Genomic DNA, 21,809 nt, shown 5'->3' on the forward strand with positions numbered 1-21,809 from the left:
TCAGTGCCTTGCCCATAACAGGCAAATGTCCTACAATGACTACATCCCAACTCCAATAATATAATAGTTGATATATCTTAAATACAGTCATTTTATAAGCACAAACAGATGAGTCAACTGCTCATCTTATACCAGCATTTGCTAACGATAATGCTAGAGGATCTCAAATGTTAAGAGTATCACTGTGATGGGGGCTGGAGAGATGGCTCAGTGGTTAAGAGCATTGCCTGCTCTTCCAAAGGTCCTGAGTTCAATTCCCAGCAACCACATGGTGGCTCACAACCACCTGTAAAGAGGTCTGGCGCCCTCTTCTGGCCTTCAGGCATACACACAGAATATTGTATACATAATAAATAAATAAATATTTAAAAAAAAAAAAGAGTATCACTGTGAGGTAACTCGTTGATGAAAAGCTCTGGAAACTTGTCCATTAGCCATGTCTCTAAGACTGTCTGCCAGGAAAGAAACTATAAAGAACAACTAAATATGCAGCATATTAACACACGCTCTTTCCTTAAAGAATACTATAGGATATGTGGAGAGGAACAAAATCTAGTTTAATATGTACTCTCTGGTTTAATTTCTGTAAAAACATTAACAGAAACATAAATCTGTCCTGACTACATAAAATCCTATGCTATTTTTCTCTCTACTAAATAGAGATCAATTTTTTAATTAACCGGGTCGAATAAACGACTTAATAATTTAATAACCCAAATTTAAACACTATTACCCATTTTTTAATGAATAATGCTTAAGATTCATAGGTTTAATGTGTTAATGAAATACGTAGTTTTTGTCTGTTTTGGTAGTGATGGAATTTGAACATGGCTCTGAGCATGCTAGGCAAGAACTCTACCAATGAGTCATATCCCCTGCCCTAATGAACTTCTTAAACATATTTTTCTTGAAAATGACTCATAGTGTGGTCTTATTCATTTATAAACAGAGCAATTTCCCCACCCCAAAATTTTTACATGAGTCTGCCAATGCCTTTTAATACAGAGCTGTATTAAAATATGTATGCATATATGTATACACACATATGTATATATTATATGGGTAAGGAATTTATATCTTCATTTAATCTGCTCGTGAAATAATGTTTTGGGTTCAATAAAGAACTGCTAGATTCAATCTGAGGATCAGCTATCTTTTTTGAGACATGGTTTCTCTTTCTGTGTAGCCCCGGCTGTCCTGGAACTCACTTTGTAGACCAGACTAGACTGCCTCTCTATGCCTATCTGGCAAGGGATCAGCTATTTCTATCAGAAAACTTCTGTAAACAGTAGGTTATTCTCCATTCAATCCTCCACTGAGTAGCCTTTTTCTCACTTGGCTTCCCTCTTGCCATCAAGTTAATTTTTGCCCCATTGCTGCTGGTGGTGGTCCTTTTGATCACAGCAGACCCCAGGTTTCTAAACTTTTACTATGGACCAGTGGCTCTCCAGGAACATTCCAAGCAGCAGATTGGGACCACTGAAGCATGCTGGCTTATGGACCGAGTAATGACTAGGTGTTGTCCCACAATGATAGATAGTTGTTAAGAGATTGTTGATTTTAATTTGTGACAAACTAATATTAGAAGCAAACACAATACACCATACAATGCATTCAATAAATTCAGGAGTGATAATTAAATTCAACGAATACAACCCCCCCCCAAAAGAAATAAAAATCCAAACCAAAGCCACATTAAAGATGACACACACATATATACACAAAAACAAAATTCAGACAAAATGAAAAATAAATTTTGGATGTAGAAGGCTGTCAATATGGCACAGCAAACTTGAAGATGTGTTCTTGATTTTATATATATAAAATGGATATAAACATATAAAAAATTCTTGATTATATATATATGTATAGAATTTCTCTTACAATAGAGTCTCAAATAGTTCAAGTTAGCCTTGAACTTGACATACCATGTAGTCAAGAAAGATCTTGAATTCCCGATCCTCCTGCTTCTTTGTGTGCTTCATCGACCCCCACATGCAGTAGGTATGTAATGAGTGAAACCCACTAGTATATGCATATAAATACAAATACTTATCGACCCCCACATGCAGTAGGTATGTAATGAGTGAAACCCACTAGTATATGCATATAAATACAAATGCATATAAATGTTTTGTTCTGCTTTTTGAGACAGTGTTTCTCTATGTAGTACTGGCTGTCCTGGACTCACTTTATAGACCAAGCTGGCCTCAACTTAAACAGCTCCACCTGCCTCTGCCTCATGAGTGCTGGGATAAAAAGTGTGCAACACCATTTTTTTCTATAGTTTAATTTTATGTAATGTGTGTTTACCTGCATTGTGTATACCATGTGCGCCATGTCCATGAAGGCCAGAAAAGGGTATCAGATCCCTTGGAACTGGAGTAACAGTTGTGAGCAATCGTGTGGGTGCTGGAACTGAATCCCTGAGCCATCTCTCTAGTCTCACCAGGACCAAACCCATAAGATTAACACTTATCTATTTATTCATTTGTGTGTGTACGTATGTAGAAATGAAATGAACCAGTTCTCTGTCATCATGTGGGTTTTAGGGATCAAATTCAGGTTGTAAGCATTGGAGGCAAGTGCCCTTACCCTCTAAAACATCCTGTCAAACACACCTGGCTTTAAGGATCTAATATATGTGACTTTCCTTTTTTAAGCAGCGAACAATAGTTTTCGTATTAGAAAACCAGCATACAGGTAAGGTAAAATGTCTAGCAGGACAGCCTGTAGCTGCTGGCTCAGTGGTCTTTAATCTCAGAAGCTCAGATTCCTTACTGGTGCTTTCCTAGTTCCGCAATGAAGAGATGATTATTTTTCTTAAAAGCAGCAGAGACAATTTCTCTTTAAAACCCATTCTTTTGCATCTGTACACAACTTGATACATTATAACTTATAGAGTTTTCCCAAAATGATTCAAAGTAGACAGAACGGATTCTGTTCTGTTTTACAGTTCAATATAAATTCCAAAACAAACGATAAAGCTCAAAACATGAAATACTGAATTTTAGACCCAGGATTAAAACTAAATTTTCCAAACAAGCATCCTTAGCTGGACATGGTGGTGCACACCTGTAATCTGAGAGCTCTAAGACTGAGAGTTCAAAGTCAGCCGGCTACAAAGTGAGACCATGTCTAAAAAAATAACCCAGGACAACAAAGAACAAAATAAACCGCCTTCCCTCTCATGTTAATCTTCAGACACAGGCCCCTCTATCTTTCTAACCTAATATCCCTAAATATGAAAGGACTGCTTCAGCCACTGTGTTACAAAGCTCATCTCCATGATTACCACTGTCATTTGTGACTGCATACCCAGGAGTTAAAGAGAACAGGGGGACCAAGACTAGCAAGGCCTGACCCCACCCTTTAACTAGCTGTTTGTGTGGTCTGCACTTTTGCTTCACTTTCTTTATCTGAAAAGTGTGAGGGAAAATAGTATCTGCTTATTACAACTGTTTTAAGTATTAAGTGAGGTGATAATGAGCAGAAACCCGAGACCAGCCCCACGCAGACAGCCTTTTATCATCACCACACTAAACACTCTGTGAAGAACTGCAGTACTGGGATGATGGTGCATGCCTTGAATCCCAGCTCTTGGGAAGCACAGTAGGTGGATCACTATGAATTCTAGGCTATCCAGCTCGGTCTACAAGAGCTAGTTCCAGGACAGGAACCAAAAACTACGGAGAAATCCTGTCTCGGAAAAAAAAAAAAGTAATCAAGTTTCTCTTTCAGGAGGTTTCAACACAAAAAATTAAAATAAGGTCAAAGTAAAAAAATTCAGAAGATAATTTTAAAAATTAATTAAAAAACTTTTACACAAGAACATGAAATCTATACTTTCTTTTCTAAAACAAAGACCAAAATGATGGAATATATACAAGGTAGGAAAGAATGCAGCAAAAAGAAAATTTAGAGGAAAGAATAAATTCTGAAAATTGGACTTATGGAGGGGGGCTTAGAAGTCGGTAATTTAAAATAAAGATGGTGTGCTTTTCAATATGAAGACCATGCTATTTTTCCCTTTCTTACTTTATTTTTGAGACAGAGTCTTGTATATAGCCTTGTCTGGCTGAAACTCCCACCTACACAGACCAGACTCAGCCTTGCCTCTGCCTCCTGGCAGAATAGCTTGTCCCACAATGCCAAGCTTGCTTTATCTTTCTTTTAAAGGTTTCTCTGTGCAGCCCTGGCTGGTTTTTCCATCTGTCTCTGCCTCTTGAATTCTGGGATTAAATGCATGTGCAGCCACCACCACCGAGATGATTCTCTTTTAAACGTATGTTTTCATTGGAAATTGGGCTGTGAAAGTGGTTGTTTACTAGCACAAAAATGTGCACACAAATAACTCAAAGCCACTGCTATAGACTCCATTCCTTCTTTTATAATAAAACCAGAGAAATAGAATTATTCATTTAAAACAGAAAAATTTAAAAATTAGTCCTACAGAACAACTATAAGAAAGACTGCCTCAGTCATAATGGAAAGTTAGATTTAGTCCCATAGGTATCCAGAATCAAATTCCAAGTAGTATAGGAGTGTCAGATTATATTACTATGACCTTGAAAGGGTAGAAATTAGGATTAAAATTAAGACATAAAGCATGAATTCAGGGTGTTACAAAGAAAATTCTGCAGAAAGTAACTGAAAAAATTGAAAAGGACATACTTAACCCAGACCATTCATCATCGATATAGGGTTGATTACGGCTAACATCCCACTGATAATCAGAAGTGGTAGACTGAGAAACTGGCTCAGCAGTAGACCCTTAAATGAAAAATGAATGCAATAAAATTAAAAATGGGTTTTCCTAAGGATGTTTCATAACAATAGATCTATACTTTGCACATGGACTTTATTTCTCCTAAAAGGAAAATTTTAGACACAGCAAAAGTGTTAACTTAAAAGGAAAAGTAAAATTGAGGGCAATTTTAAATTAGGTATGATAATAATTAGAGCTAATCCAACACCACCACTCATACCATCCAGAGTCTAATTTTTGTTGTCTGCAAATGTTAAAATGTTGAAAAAGAAAAAGCTCCATTTTTCTTAAAGGTAAGCAGTAAAACACAAAATTGTGATGCTAGCTAGATGCTTCAACATATGCACATGTCCTGAGAACTCAGAAAAACGATTAGAAAATGTTTGAGTTAGCTCAACTTTTAGATCATAGAAAGTTAAAGAAACAAGCTTAATCAGAAAGGTGAGACAGAAAAGTCAAAAGTCAGAGACAAGAGTTGTCCCAAGCTCAAAGACTTATGGTGAGGTACATTAGAGGGAGAGTGAGAAGGAAAGGTGGGGGGAAAGTGGGGCATCACAAGGTCTCTTAGGAACCTGATAAAAGCAGCGGTGGCCCAATACCAATTCCCAGGACTTTATGTAAAAATCTGAATATATTTTGGGGCACAACAGTCCATGCAAGTAAGGTCAAAACCCATTGCTCTATGGCTACAAATTAATTGAAAATGCAAATGAAAGCATTTTATCAGGTGCACAGAGACACATAACACAATTTCACACGTATAAGAGTCCTTAGGCGACTCTTATATTCACTTTGGATTCAGAGATCCTTACTGATAGGAAAAAATGGTTAGGAAGCACAGGTCCCTGGTTAGTGTAAATAAAACTAATGATCCCTTTCCCCCTCAGTCTTCACTAATTTATGCATTTCTACGTGCTTACAGATGAGCTTGCTAGCATTTCACTAATGATTAATGTCTCATTATATACTCAAAATAGTACTATCTTCTAATGTAAAATTTAGTAGACTACTCAACAAATGTGGTACTATTTAGCATATTAGGCACTCAGCTGCATAAATATAAACTTATCTTCAGTAGCCCCTACTGCTTTCTCAAAATCTATGTGTGTTGTATAGTTATCAAATGAAGGAAGCAATTAGCTTGCACTCCTGGAAATGAAGTATGGTTGATGAGACCATGAGTTAGCAAACTGTCCCTTGTAGGCCAAGTCCAACCACTGATTTTGACTGGCTCATAAACTAAGAAGAACTTCATATATATTTGTTTTTTTCTCCTTGAGACAGGATTCCTCAGTATAACAACCCTCTCTGCCCTGGAATTTGCTCTGTAGACCAGCTGGCCTCAAACCCACAGAGATTTGCCTGCCTCTCTCTGCCTTCCAAGCCCTGGTGTGTGCCACCACATCTGGTCAAATTTCATATTTTTACTTGGTTGAAAAAAAAAAATCAAATGACCAGTGTTTTGAAGTCAGAAACACTCTTTGCCTATGTATTATCTCTGGTTGCGTTCTTGCTATCATGCACAGTTGACAGCTGTAATATAGGTTTTATGGACTATAAAATCTAAACTACTTACTATTAGCTTTTACAGGAAGAGTCTGCTGTCCCCAATTCTAGGCTAGTGTTCCAGACACCATGAAGTAACATCATCAGTAAATGAAGTTCATGGAACCTATGCAACTCACGTAGTTTAAATGAAAAGTGCCCCCTCACTTATGTAATATTTGTTTAACATATATAGCTTCTGCTGATTAATAAAAGACCTATCCATTTAAATGATGCTGGATTGACAGTATCACTAATAGTGTATACTCTGAATCAACAGGTCCTAAAACACTATTGAGTATGTGTGTTCATATTATCTGAAAGGCTCACTTAAAAACTCATAATGAGAAACAAATGAATAGAAATATGGCAGATTCAACCAGAAGTTTGGTGGGTGCACTAGTAACAAGAGCATGGTCCTAGCCAAGTAGTTCTCAACCTGTGAGTTAGAACCCTTGGGGCTGTGTCAAATGACCCTTTCCAGGGGTCACCTAAGACCACTGGAAAACAGAACCACTGTTCTAACCTAAAGGAGAAGGCCTTCTAGGAATATTTAGGCTAATAAATTGCCAGTGGTAGATCTAAGTCACTGGCACATGAGGACTTTGGTGTTCCCTACAATGTCAAGACTTTTGCTATTTCATATATTAATTATGTTGATAACAATAACAAGTGCTAAAAGTAAACAGGAATGTTTGGTTAACTAAATGAAAGACTGTTTTCACATACCAGAGACAGCAGAGTTAAGTGTGAGAGGTGCAAAAGAAGCAGAGTTCTGTGAAGAGGCACTCATCCCCCTAGCCACACTAGACCAAGCAGCTGGCAAAATAAAGAACGTCACTTGCAACCTTCAATTTGCAACGAAACTTGAAAGATGTACAGATTTAATACTATGATAGCAATATTTATAGATTATTTTAAAAATGAGAACCAATAATATAGCAATGGCTATTATTTACTGAGTGTCTACTATGTAGGTGGGTTCCCTATACACTGAGTTCTAATCATTCCATCAACTTTGCTAGGCTGTTTTAGAGCTAGCAAATCATTTGCTAATACTTAGAAAACTACTTAGCTATAACTAGAATTTAAAGTCAGTTAGTTTCCAAGCCTACTCTTTCCACTTTATAAACTATGTCATTAACTATCATAATTTAAGCAACTACTTTAGAGTCACCAAACTTGGTGGCTGACATACATTACAATATTGACAATTACTTAAATACGAGGTATATATGGGTTATATAAATAAATGTCCACAAAACTCCTAATAGGTCTGTCTGAACTAGTCTATCCTTATTCTATTTTGTCATGCTACTTTTTTTTATTATTATTTTCAAGATATTTCTCTGAAAACAGAACATTTAGGTCAATAGGTCAATATACTGTGGCCCTATGAGATGTCTTAGTTTAAGTACATGGCCACACAATGACAAATCACCTAACATGCATTTTTAAGGTGCCTGTTACTAGACATGACTGTATTCTAAGGAGCACACACACACCTCCTCATAGCAGTCAGTTATACCTGCCTTTCCTCAACAATCCATTACAAACTTAGTTTAATACAGTTTTTTCCCCCCAATTTCAAAAGAATCTTGAATCCAGCTAGTGAAGGCCATCCATCTAACTGACTATTTTATCTGTAACAACACTAGGCAAACACCACCTAATCTATGTTCTAATAGTGAAACTACATAGCTTCTGTAAGTAAACTAGAAATATATTACAAGGTTAGTATTCCCAACATTGTTCCATAAAACCTAATCTTCTATAATATGAGATGACACTTTCTCTGTTGAAAATGATGGTATGAATTTAGGGACCACCTTTGTAAACAGACTTTGGTGTTTCCACAGTTTCTGGACCTCTCAGTGAGGAGAGCAGACTTGGAACAATGGTATTAGTGAATGAATTGAAGTTTGCTTCCTGAGGGCATTAGTTTTTGAAAAGGACTAGAAAACTAAGAGTAAGAGAAGAAGTTATGTTTTTTTCTTGCAAACTAACTTTCTGGTATTCAGTATTTCTCATATTAAGCTAAGTTATCAAAAATACCCACCATAAATAAAATAGAAAAAAAACTACATGTCTAAGCAGGGCATGGAGTCTCACAACTGTATTTCCAACACTTAAAGGTCACAGACAGGAGAACTGTCCATAAGTTCCAGGTCAGACTTGTCTGACAAAGCCAAAACCAAACCCCCAAAAGGAGAGAAAAAATTAATTTACTATATGAGGAATTACAATTCAATTTAAAAAGTCAAAGAGCATAAAGCCATTGGACAAATGTCAAACATGAATAGATAACCAGAAAAAGAAACAACCAGAAATGATCAATTAATTCACAAAAAAATTTCCAATTGCATCAGTGATTTAAAAGTCAACTAAATAATTCATGTATTTTTCGCTTATCAACTCAGAAAAGACTAAAAAAAGCCCAATTTGATAAGTAAAAAAATGATCAATAGGCATTTACACTAAGGATGAAGGTATTAGAGTAACTGACAATATGAACGTATTCATGTTCTCTTTAACAAGTCATTCCCAAGAATCTATTCTAGAAAAATTCACTAAATGTAAGATTACCTAAAATAATTTTTAAAAAGTCAGTTTCCAGTAATACAGAAATAGCTAAGTAAACTATGATATATTTAAACAATGTAGCACACAAGGCTATTAAGTAGACATGCTCATAACATACTCATAACAAGTAAAACTTTCCTTACAAATTTGGGGATGGGAAAAGGAACATAAAAATGCACATTCAATTCAGTTTATGCTAAAACCAAAAACCATACAGAGTAGAGAAAAAAGCCTGTAAATACAAAGACTAATTATAGCTACCACTGGGTGGTGTGATGACATGTTTCCCTTTACCTATTTGCTGTTTTTCATATTTAATAAAGATTTCTTTTCCTATAGCATATAAGCACATGTTGCTTAAAACGCAATGGCTCTCAATAGGGGAACTACTAATTTTTGCCATGAAAATCCATGGAAAAGATAATTCTAATAGTCATTTCTGTAGACTATAAAAAAAATGGATCCTATAAACTTGCCTAGTATTTTATTTACACTCAATAAAACTACTAAAATCTATCACGTCTACTCACATATTACATTTATGAATTACTTAGAATATATAATTACATCAGCCATACTGAAGAACAAATACGACAGAGAATATAAAAACAGTATATAGAGTACATGTTATTATTTGTGTTAGTTTCCACTTGCTCTATTCTATGCATAGGGTCTGAGATAACTTAATTATCACTATTACTTCTGCATGGCAGGGCTAGTATTTCTTCTTCCTTTTTGGGGGGAAAACAGGATCTCACATAACCCAGGCTATCCTCTAGCAGCTCAAGATGACCTACTGATCCTTTAGCTTCCACCTTCCAAGTCCTGTGACTACAGGCATGCACTACCATGCCTAGTTTAGGACTATTTCTATTGATGGTCTGCTTTCCGTCACCAATCCTGAAAAATCCAAGATGTATCAGATTACCAATTTTAAATTAACTTTTCCCCCTAAGAGTCCTTACCAATGCCAGAAAATATCGAACGATCACTCCAGTTCCTTCCCCATTCTTTCCCATTGGCATTAGCATCAGCAGGGTCTTGAGTCCAAGCAGACGGCTCTGTTTTTCTCTTGCCTGCAGAAGCAGGTGGAACAGAGTTCCACTTCTCCTCCCCTGCACTCATCTGTGAGGAGAGTTTCACAGACTTTTCATTCCAGCCTCCTCCATTGACAGTAAGATTTTCATTCAATCCCGAAGAAACTTAAAGAAAAGAATGTAAAGATTAAAAACAGATACACGATTTCTTGTTAAAAAAAGTGTGGGGGGGGATTTTCAAGTTTCTATGATAACTTGGCTTATGCTTCGTCCTCTCTCTCCCTTCTTATTGTCCTTTACGTAGCTTGAGTATGAAAAAAGTAAACTAAACAGTTCTCACATGGTTTCCACAGATCCCTTTAAAAACTTATTTCTGAGATAGAATCTCACTATGTAGCTCCTAGTAGTCTCATGGTTCTCCTACCTCTGTTTCTATAGTGCTGGGATTACAAGCATGCACCACAACACCTGACCTCTTAAAAGTCGACAGACGATTAAAATGTAACATGCATACTAATGGCAAACCGAAAAGATATATTCTAGTATATTCTGAATACTCACCCACTATGAAATGACTTCTTAGTTAGACATTCTTTCCTTAAATACACCTTTGTATATTATATTACGTGTAATGACAGCACGTCAGAATCAACTAAGAAATTTAAATAGACTCTATGGACCGGTCCAGACCAACTAAAGTGAGGACTGAGGACAAGGCTGTGTGTGGTATGCTTTAGCTTCCTAGATGTGCAGCCAGGACTGAGATGCTTGGACATTAAGTGTCGAGAACAAGCCTAAAGAGAAGGTGCTTTTCTTTCAGTGGCACTTCTGCTTTAGGCCACCATAATGATCTGCTTGCTTCAGCGATGAGAAATGAGTGAATTAGGTTATTTTTGTTTGTTAAGCACCCAATAACTTTAAACTATATTCATTTATCACAAAATATTTGATACCATCAAGGAAGCAGTTAAAATTTATAAAGAGCTACATTTTCTTAAGATACAGAGTAAAGTCTTCTTATCCCAAGTATGCGCATATTATAATCATGTTCAACAAAGATTCTTCTGTATTGGTTTAAATGATACAAGCAAGAAACAAAATTGCACATAAATTATTACTGAATGCTTTTATATACAGGAAGGGAAGGAGCTAGAACATCAAAACCAGAGTGTGAGTGAGCATCCTTTTCCACTTTTAAAATCTCTAGGCTATGATTATACTAATATAGAAATTAAAAATTAACTTTAACCCATTTTCTTTCCTTCAACATTATTCATGTAAGGAAAGAGAATGTACGCAAGTTTCTATTTTGATGGGCCTTCAGTTTAAGTTACATGTAATTTCTCTCACCCTGAAGTGCAGAATCTCCTTTTCCCGATTTAAAGTTGCTAACTTGAACATTTAGATGAGAATCACCTGGGTTGAAATAGAAATAAGATTTATTTCCACTATGCACATTAAATCAAGAAGAACACACAATTGTTATCTATAATAAACTGCCAGTTTGGACATTAAAAAGAGTGATTTTTGCAACGTATCATATCCACAGGGAACTGAATGTCTAGTTATCACATTTTTAGTCAATTAAAATGTTGAGTCCTAGAAAACTGCCTAATTATAAATTATTATAAGCATTGCCCGTTTTTCTGAAATGTTTCTAAATTCTGAAGGTTCTTTCAGGTAGGAACTGGAGAATTGAGCTCTGAAATTGGATTCAACTTTGCCTCATCTCAACATGAGCTGCCTTTTCAATAATCCCAGAAGCAAGCACATCAATTTAAGAAGAGCATTACCAGATTTGGGATTATAACAGGAAATATGGCAAAAAAATGAGAATTACATGTTCTAACATAAAAATTCCAATCTCTGGCACAAAATAAGCATAATTATCACAATATAACAAAACCAAACCAAACTAACTCAAAATACCTATGAAACAAGAGGTGCAAGCAAGGCAGGCATGCCCAAATCAGAAAAAAAAGGGGTCACCAACAAAAATACTAAAACTATTGATACTATACGGTAGCATAATGGATAAGGAGAACTCACTGCTGTACCATAGCAGTAAATTTCAGTAAGTTAGCAAACAAAGAGCAAACATAAAAACAGCAAGGTTAAGAAGGTGATCTGCTAACAACCCAGAGATCGAAAACAGGGAGGTCACTGACAAAAGACAAAGGAGATAAACCAATGCTTTGCATCAAGCTGAGCAGCATCACTTTGCAACTGTTGTCTTTAGGGTAAAATGTTATCAGTACAAAGTGCTACCTTAGGGTAGTTTTCAATGCTGGACAGTTTGCACAGCTGAGTTCTGGGTAGGAAGGATACTGGCTCCATCATCTTTGAAGTTCTGGTCTAGCTTTATCAACACTTAGAAAATTGACAAAACAAGAACCAAACCAAAACAACAATAACAAAACTGGGGTGGAGAGACAGAACCTGCACTAACCACAACATGCTTGTTCCATGTTGGAATGAAAGTGCCCAACATGCAGAATGGTGATAAATATTCCACTTAATGTCTTATTCACAGTAAGAAATGGAGATGTAAGAGGACTGGGCAAAGCAACATACACGAGGGAAAGAAGCAACATTTTCTAATGTGACTCAAGGCAGAAAGGCAAATTTTAATTTAATAAGCCATTCATTAGGCAATATTAATAACACTGCTGTTATGCGGTAAACCAGGATGTGGTTCACAATACTCTCATGAAGAAGGGTATATCAGCACAATGATGTTAGCAGATCAAAATAGATTGTGACATAATAATTTGTACATCTGACTTAAAGGAGTTTGATTTGATGTACCACTCTTATGTTCCACTAATATACCTTTATTCTTCTTGGAACCAACAGGAAATGATGCAGTTGTAAGTTGCTCGGTGGTAACTGTGATGGTATTTTCTATCCCAGGGATAGTTGAATCCAATGAACCAGAATCAGTCAGCACTTTATCACGTTTACGCTGTTGTCGTTTCTCTCTGTGACTAATTTTAGTTTCCCAGGCTCCTGACATAGCCCGAGAAAAAAAATGTTATTCAGTAAGGGGAAAACAAAAAAGTTGTAGATTTGAGGGGAAAAAATATGGGATGGGGCAGATATAATAAATTTAGATAATTAAGCTAAAAACCAAGAGTGCTGATTATATTAATTTGCTCTAAGAATTTATTCTAATCTCACGTTATTTGAGGCAAAAAAACCTATTTTTATACTAGTTTTGCTTTTTAACAAAAATTTTGCATATGGTTTAGGAAAAGTGACAGAAAATAATTGTCTCTTATCTTTTTATCCTGTTGGGTAGAAGGAGAGTGTTATATCTGCTACTAATACATGGGTTTAGGGTACGATAATAAATGGCTTATTCAAGAATTTTGCACACAGCCTTTTTGGAATGGTAAATTTAAGAAAAATGGGAAACTCCAAACCATATTTTTAGGAAACAAAGACAAGATGAATGGCCTCTCAATTGCTCAGAATATTGAGCAAACATAAATCTAAAGAATAAGCACCATTGGATGCTTAAATGATTTAGATAACCAAAGTGTTTCTTAACAACGTCACAGATCTTTATGTTAAAATTTATGGAAATTAAAAAGAGCTACATACAAGATTAACTGAAACAAATGCAGCTTGTATACCACACACCTTAGTTTAAAAAATTTAAATATTTTCTATGGGCCTTTCCCTTGCTCAAATACCTTCATCAACTTCCTTTCCATCATGGCGTGAACTGTTTTGCACTGCTTTTGCATCTGACTTTGATTTCTTCTTATTTTTCTTTGACTGAAATAGTAAAATAAAATGTTACTTATTATTTTTCTATGTTTTTGAAAAAAAAGGCAGGAGTCAGTAAAATACATAATGAAATGTATGATACTGACAAGTAAAAAATTTAAGTTTGATTTAAACTTAGCATATTATGTGGCAATAAGGTTATCATTTGAGTGGTTACTTTGTGCTAATTACAGTAATTTTCTTTATTCTTTAAAAATACATTTTTAGAGATGAGAAAATGGAGATATAAATAGTAATTAAACATTACACAGGCTCTACGGGGTCACATTAAATTAGTAAATGAAGTTAAAATTCAAGGTCTGCTTGGTTCCAAAACCACATTATGCTCTTACACATAATGTGTCCTACATTATAGTATAAATAAAGTATTGTAATATGCTGCTCTAGGGGCAATAAAATTAAAACCCACTGCCATTTTCAAGAGAGAAATTATATACCAAATAATGGTTTGATTAGTATATTGCTGATAAACCCTATGTACAACAAACTGATGTATCAATTGTATAAAGCAGAATATTTGGTCAGTTTCAAAGCAATGAGAAAAAATATTTCAGACTGTCTAACAAGTCAATAAGATAAAAATACCCAAGTAAGATACAAATTCTGGAACAGCCTTCTAATTCCCTTCCTGCTAATTTTATATCATCCTTTCAAAAGCTTCCCCAAAACTGCACATGGTTTCTGTGTTTAGATAGGTGTATCCAAAAAAGAAACAACATTAACAATACTGTAGGGTTTTGGTGCTTTGTTTTATTGAAATAAGTTCGCCTTTAACCCGGGCTGACCTTGTTGGTTTCCGGACGCCAAGCCTCGAAATAATCACACAGAAACCATATTATTTAAATCATTGCTTGGCCCATTAGCTCTAGCTTCTTATTGGTTAACTCTTATGTCTTAATTTAACCCATTTCTATTAATGTGTATGGCCACGTGGCTGTGGCTTACCGACTAACATTCCAGCGTCTGTCTCTGGTAGAAATACATGGCTTCTCTCTGACTCTGCCCTTATTTATCCCAGCATTCAGTTTAGTTTTCCCATCCTAGCTCTGTCCTAACCTATCAGGCCAAGCCAATTTCTTTATTTACCAATGATATTCACAGCATACAGAGGGGAATCCCACACCATGACCTCAAATTCCTAAGCCTCCAGCCTCTTCCTTCAGAGTACTAAGATTACAGCATAGGCACAGTTGTATTATAGTTGTGTACCGCCACACCCAGCCTTAAATGTCTGGTTAAACATAACTGTAGTCACTCATTACTGCACAGCATCTTTAAGTTACAGGCTGCATTGTAATGATAAGATATTTATAATATGAATCAACGATTAGCACACTTTGAATGAACCAAGCAGATGATATCTAAGTGCTTTCCTACATGAGAACTTGCAGACAGAGTCAGACTGACATACCTGTCAGTTTCCCATCTATGGATGGATTCGATCAACTTCATATTGAAAACATACGAGGGAATAAAACGCACCTGTACAGATTTTTTGTGAGCACTCCCTGAGCAATATAGTATAAGAATTATTTAAACAGCACTTATAGTTTATTAAGTACTGTAAATTATTTAGACACAAAAGTATGGAAGGGTATATATGATAGATATTACAAATAGTTAACTTTTTATAGTATAAGGGATTTAAGCACCTAAAGAAATTGACTGGTATCTGCATGGGGTCCAGGTGCCAATACCAGACAGAGATTGAGGGACAACTGTATTCTTAAATGGTATGAATTTTGAAATGTAGTAAAAACTGTTTTTTGACATAAGCGTATATTTTTAAATCACTTTTTTACAAGTTGTTTTATTCTCTTCCTAACTGATCTGCATTTGACTTTTTGAATGTTCTCATCATGTATCATGTTTAGCATACTGCTTTATTATATTTACCAGGTTGTTCATACCTACTTTTTAAAAGAATTAAAATTTTATAAGAATTCAGTGGCTTCAGTATATTCAAAGAACTTGTAAAATCATCATCATCATTTTCTTTAGTCAATTAGCAAGTATTCCCCATCTCCCTTTCCTCACTAAACAACCTCTTATTTCTGTCTTGGCCATAACCATTCTAAGGAAACGATAATACACTGATATCTATTACAGGCTAGAGCAGGTACAACAAACTTTGTCGGTTAAAGACTGGAAAATCAAGCGTTTTAGGTTTTAAAGGCCTGGTGGCTTTGTGATAACCATATAACTTTGTAGTATAAAAGCAGGCTTATATACAACATAAAAATGAACTCATACCCTGTTCCAATAAAACTTTATTCAAGCTATATAGGTATATTAACATTTTATAACATAACTTATTAGGCTAGACAACTAGTACAATATATCTAAAATACTATCACTTCAACAGTAACCAATTATTAAAAAATGTATTTTAATAACAATGACAAAGTATAAAGAGGAGGGTGATCTAAGTCTTTGGCATCTGGTGTAATCATGGCTAATCCATCTGAAACAGTGTATGTTATACTTAATCTCAATTCAGATTAGTTACATTTTGAGTATTCAATATCCACATGTAGCAAGTGGTTGCTGTAACAGATAGTCTATGTCTCCAGAACCTAAGTAAGCATCCCCCCTTTATAGATAAGAAAATTGAGGTCATAGGAGATTACAGAAAATGTCTAAGATCATGGGTGAAACTAGGAATAAGGTCCAGTTCTAACTCCAGACTCCATATTTACAAATAACCTGCTATTCCGGCTAATTTAACTGCAAAAGCACATTTAATAATAATTACACATAGTATACAAATCAAGGTGGAGGTGAGCTTCCTCTCTGCTGCCTTAGTGCTACATAGGCTGCTGGGGGAGAACTGTCATCAACAGTCTTACTCAACTGTGGGTCCTGCATGCTAGTCTCATCTGCCAGCAAATGTCTGCACTGGTGCAATAACGGCATCACTGGCAGGAAGTAACCAATTACTCTCATTGGATTTGAGGCCTGCTCCACAGGCAGGAATTCACATTTGGTACTGGAAACATTAAAAAGGCTGTGGTAAGGATGAAGTCATAGGTCTTAGTGAGGAAGCTGCTATGATTTTGCTAAAAGGACATGATGTACCTGTCAAGGTGCCTTCTAAGTATTTATTTATGACAGCAGATTAGTGCTGCTATAAGCTTGGGTCAAAGAAGCTTCTTTTTGCAATGGGCAGTGGTTACTTCAGAGACTCACAATTGTTCAAAATACTGAGATTAAGTTACTAAAATGCTCAGCCCTGCATGGAACACCTGTGTCATTCCCTCCAGGGCTCAGTGAACACCAAGAGGAAGTGGAAAGGATATTAAGAGCTTCCAGACACAATACATTTTTTACCTCTTTAGCCCCCAGTATCTGCACTGTACAAGATGCTTGTCAACATGAAGTGAGGAGGTGCTTACAAGGCCCAGTCCCTCTTTGATTTATTACATGCAGTTAATTTTGTAAGCATTATATGCAATTAATGGTTTCTGAGGGGAAAGGAGAAACTTTCTTTCAGTAGTGTAGCCACTGGATACCTGTGCTCATGTAAATAAACAACCGGTTATCCATGCCCTTCTAAGTTTAAATTCACTGGTACACACAAACTCTCTCCTCAGCCCTTCCCTCAAAGGACAGACACTGAAAAAGGGTAGAATTACACTCACTCAAGTACATTAATATTTGTTAGTAACTACTCTCACTATTTATTTGCTGATGATATGATAGTTTACATAAGCGACCCCAAACCTCATAAATACTTTCAGTCATGTAGCAGGATACAAGATTAACTCAAAAAAAAAAAATCAGTAGCCATCCTGTACACAGATGATAAATGGGCCGAGAAAGAAATCAGAGAAACATCACCCTTCACACTAGCCACAAATAGCATAAAATATCTCGGAGTAACTCGAACCAAACAAGTGGAAGACTTGTATGACAAGAACTTTAAATTTTTGAAGAAAGAAATTGAAGACACTAGAAAATGGAAAGATCTCCCATGCTCTTGGGTAGGTAAATATAGTAAAAATGGCAATCTTACCAAAAGCAATCTACAGATTCAATGCCATGCCCATTAAAATCCCAGCAAAATTCTTCACAGACCTCAAAAGAACGGTACTCAACTTCATATGGAAAATCAAAAAACCCAAGATAGCCAAAACAATCCTGTACAATAAAAGAATTTATGGAAGCATCACAACCCTTGACTTCAAACTCTTCTACAGAGCTACAGTACTGAAAACAGCCTGGTATTGGCATAAAAACAGACAGAGGACCAATAGAACCGAATAGAACACCCGGATATTAATCCACACACTGTTGAATACCTGATTTTTGATGAAGAAGCAAAAAATATCAAATGGAAAAAAGAAAGCATAGTTAACAAATGGTGCTGGTATAACTGGATAACAACACGTAGAAGAATGAAAATAGACCCATATCTATCACCATGCACAAAATTCAAGTCCAGATGGATCAAAGACCTCAACATAAAGCCAGTCGCATTGAACCTTATAGAAGAGAAAGTGGGAAGTACACTTGAACATATTGGCACAGGGAACCACTTCCTAAACATAACCCCAGCAGCACAGACACTGAAAGAAGCAATAAATGGGACCTCCTGAAACTGAAAAGCTTCTATAAAGCAAAGGACACGGTCAACAAGACAAAATGACAGCCTACAGAATGGGAAAAGATCTTCACCAATCCCATATTCTGATCTCCAAAACACACAAATAACTCAAGAAATTGGTCATCAAAAGAACAAATAATCCAATAAGAAAATGGAGTACAAATAGAGAACTCTCAGCAGAGGAATCTAAAATGGCCGAAAGACACTTAAAGAAATGCTCAACATCCTTAGTCATCAGAGAAATACAAATCAAAACAACTCTGAGATTCCATCTTACACCTGTAAGAATGGCCAGGATCAAAAACACCGATGACAACTTATGCTGGAGAAGTTGTGGGGAAAAGGGAACACTTCTGCATTGCTGGTGGGAATGCAAACTGGTACAGCCCCTTTGGATATCACTGCGGCGATTTCTCAGAAAATTAGGAAACAACCTTCCTCAAGACCCAGTAATATCACTTTTGGATATATATCCAAAGGATGCTCAATTGTGCCACAAGGACATGTGCTCAACTATGTTCATAGCAGCATTGCTTGTCATATCTAGAACCTGGAAACAACCTAAATGCCCCTTGATCAAAGAATGGATAAGAAAAATGTACTACATTTACACAATGGAGTACTACAGAGCAGAAAAAAAATAATGACAGCTTGAATTTTGCAGGAAAATGGATGGAGCTAGAAAACATTATTTTGAGTGAGGTAACCCAGACCCAGAAAGACAATTATCACATGTACTCACGCATAAGTGGTTTTTAAACATAAAGCAAAGAAAACCAGCCTATAAATCACAATCCCGGAGAACCCAGACAACAATGAGGATCCTAAGAGAGACATACATGGATCTAATCTACGTGGGAAATAGAAAAAGACAAGATCTCCTGAGTAAACTGGGAGCATGGGGATATGGGGAAAGGGCTGAAAGGGAAGGGAGAGGCAGGGAGGGAAACAGAGAAAAATGTAGAGGTCAATAAATAGATTTGTTAGTTAATATCAGCTTACATTAGACTTAAATATGCCTTAATTTATCACTATTTCTAAGTTTTTTTTACCAGAAATGTTAATCCAGATGAGAATGAATATGCACATAAAACTTTACAATAAATATTCAATACGTTATTTATCCCAGTCAGTTTACTGACATGAAAGATTTTCTTTGTGTACACAGTATATTCATGCTATAAGCATTCTGTCCCTGAACTGTTATTTCTCTAGTGATTACAGACCTGTGCCCCTAAGGTCTCAGTTACCATCTTACACTTTTAAGGAGCTCTACTATAGCTAATACCCCTAGGGGAAATCTTTGGTACAATTGTTTATCTTTCTTGTTACTATACTCACAACCCTATTTATTGACATATTCCAGCACAGGATCAGGCACATTATTAAATCTTTTTTTTTTTTTAAATTTTCAAGACAGGTTTTCTCCATAGCTTTTGGTTCCTGTCCTGGAACTAGCTCTTGTAGACCAGGCTGGCCTCGAACTCACAGAGATCCGCCAGTCTCTGCCTCCTGAGTGCTGGGATTAAAGGCGTGCGCCACCACTGCCCGGCTTAAATCTTGTCCATACAACAGTAACAGTAAAAATCCCAAATAATTTGATTTAAAAATGGATAAGATATTTGAACAGATATTTCTGAAGACAAATGGCCAGTAAGTATATGAAGAAATGAGCAACACTCCAATCATCAGGGAAATGCAAGGGCTGGTGAAATGGTTTAACAGGTAAAAGTGCTTGTAATGCAAGCTCACTGACCTGATTTTGATCCAAAACCTGTAGAACCCATGTAATGTAGTGGTATACACCTGTAATCCCAGAACTCCTTTGGAGAAATAGGAGGTAGAGACAGGAGTATGCAGGGCAGCAGAATCAAGAGAGACTCTGCTTCATCAAGGTATGAGAGAATCAACTCCCAAATGCTATCTTCTGATCACATGCACTGTGGTACACGCACATCTATAGATACACAGACACACTCATACAAATGCATGTGTAAGTGTGTGTGCGCACACACCCACACCCACCACGTAAATCCATTATGATGAGCTGTAAAACAAAGGGGATTCTACTGTTGATGGGAATATAGACTGATACAGACACTTAAAAGTGTCTGTACACATTTGATAAACAGCTATGACTTGTAAAGCTCTGACAAACTATAATACATTATAGAAGGAAAACCACAAATGTAAGTAAGTAAGCACTCTGCATTCAGGAAGCATTGTTACAAGTTACTCTAGTTGATGCTTAGTTCAATGTATGCTGCTTTGGAATTATTTTGTTTGGTGACAATTCTCAAACTTCTCGGTCTGAGGATACTCAAGAAACTAAAGTACTATTTAATAATGCTAATGTATTTAAAATAACAACTATCTATACTCATAATTATATCTACATAGTGATATTTTTCAAAACAAAATGACATGTTTATAGTTAGGTGGTGATGCTGCACGCTTTTAATCCCAGTACTCAAGAGGCAGAGGCAGGTAGATCTCTGTGAGTTTGTGGCTAGCCTGGTCTACACAGTGAGTTCCAGAACAGGCTTCAAAGCTACACAAAGAAACCCTGTCTTGAAAGACCAACTGACTGACTGACCAACCGACCAAACAGCCAGCCAAATAAATAAATAAATAAAAGCAAACAAACAAATATTTTTAAAAATGACATGTTTGTGAGGACAGCATTAAATGTATTTCAAATATCTTTAATGTCTGGTTTGTATAACTAATTTAACTACTTCTTTGTCCAACTTATTGAGATAAGTTGTTTTGATTGTGGCACATGAAGAAAATTAAAAGATGTTCACAAATATGCATTTGTTAAGTTTCATTTTGTGGTGCTGGAGGTTAAACCCAGGGTCCTGTGCATGATAAAGCAAATGATTTATTACTGAGTTATATCCCTGGCCCACACAGAGATATATCCAATGGAGAATCGAAGAGAACTTTCCCCCTTCAAATAATTCTGAATATCCTCCCTTGGCATTACATCAGGTAAGTGTTTTCAGTGTTGGAAATGACTGGTAAAAAAAAAAATAAAGAATTAATTATTAAGACATAAGATTTCTTTTGAGGGTGAAGGAAATATTATATAATTTGACTGTGGCTGCATGTATTTTTTTATTTTATTTTTAAAGACAGGATCTCACTATGTATGCAGTTCTAGCTGTTCTGGAACTCAGAGATCCACCTGCCTCTGCTCCCTGAGTGCTGAAATTAAAGGTGTGTACAACCATGCCCAGTTTAGTAACTACTTCTATTAATTTCAAAATAAAACTCCCTAACAAAAAAGAAAGAAAATTAATGTGACTAGAAGTAAGAAAGATCAAGAAGCTGAAATTGGGCTAATTCCATAGGCAGGGCTTTTAAGTCAGGTTCAAAACTGTGGGGTGTGGGGGCTGGAGACATGGCTCACTGGTTAAAAGAAGATCTGCTCTTACAACAGATCTGAATTTAGTCCTCAGTACCCATGCAT

At 36.1% G+C, this 21,809-nt stretch overlaps 1 protein-coding gene across 5 annotated transcripts in view; it reads right to left on the reverse strand.

Annotated features, from left to right (window-relative positions):
- Mtdh (metadherin) overlaps positions 1-21,809 on the reverse strand; it is a 54,377-nt gene that overhangs the window by 12,288 nt on the left and 20,280 nt on the right. For 2 of the 5 annotated variants that reach the window (XM_075961225.1, XM_075961221.1), the window contains exons 3-7: positions 13,632-13,716; positions 12,766-12,942; positions 11,284-11,349; positions 9,862-10,098; positions 4,675-4,773 (exon numbers count right to left, since the gene is read on the reverse strand). In XM_075961225.1, coding sequence (XP_075817340.1) covers positions 4,675-4,773; positions 9,862-10,098; positions 11,284-11,349; positions 12,766-12,942; positions 13,632-13,716 — 664 coding nt within the window. The remainder of the gene's footprint in view (positions 1-4,674; positions 4,774-9,861; positions 10,099-11,283; positions 11,350-12,765; positions 12,943-13,631; positions 13,717-21,809) is intronic. The other 3 variants (XM_075961223.1, XM_075961222.1, XM_075961224.1) reach the window with 2 other exon arrangements.

The sequence above is a fragment of the Microtus pennsylvanicus genome, chromosome 2 (assembly GCF_037038515.1).
Source record: "Microtus pennsylvanicus isolate mMicPen1 chromosome 2, mMicPen1.hap1, whole genome shotgun sequence".
Taxonomy (NCBI): Eukaryota; Metazoa; Chordata; class Mammalia; order Rodentia; family Cricetidae; genus Microtus; species Microtus pennsylvanicus.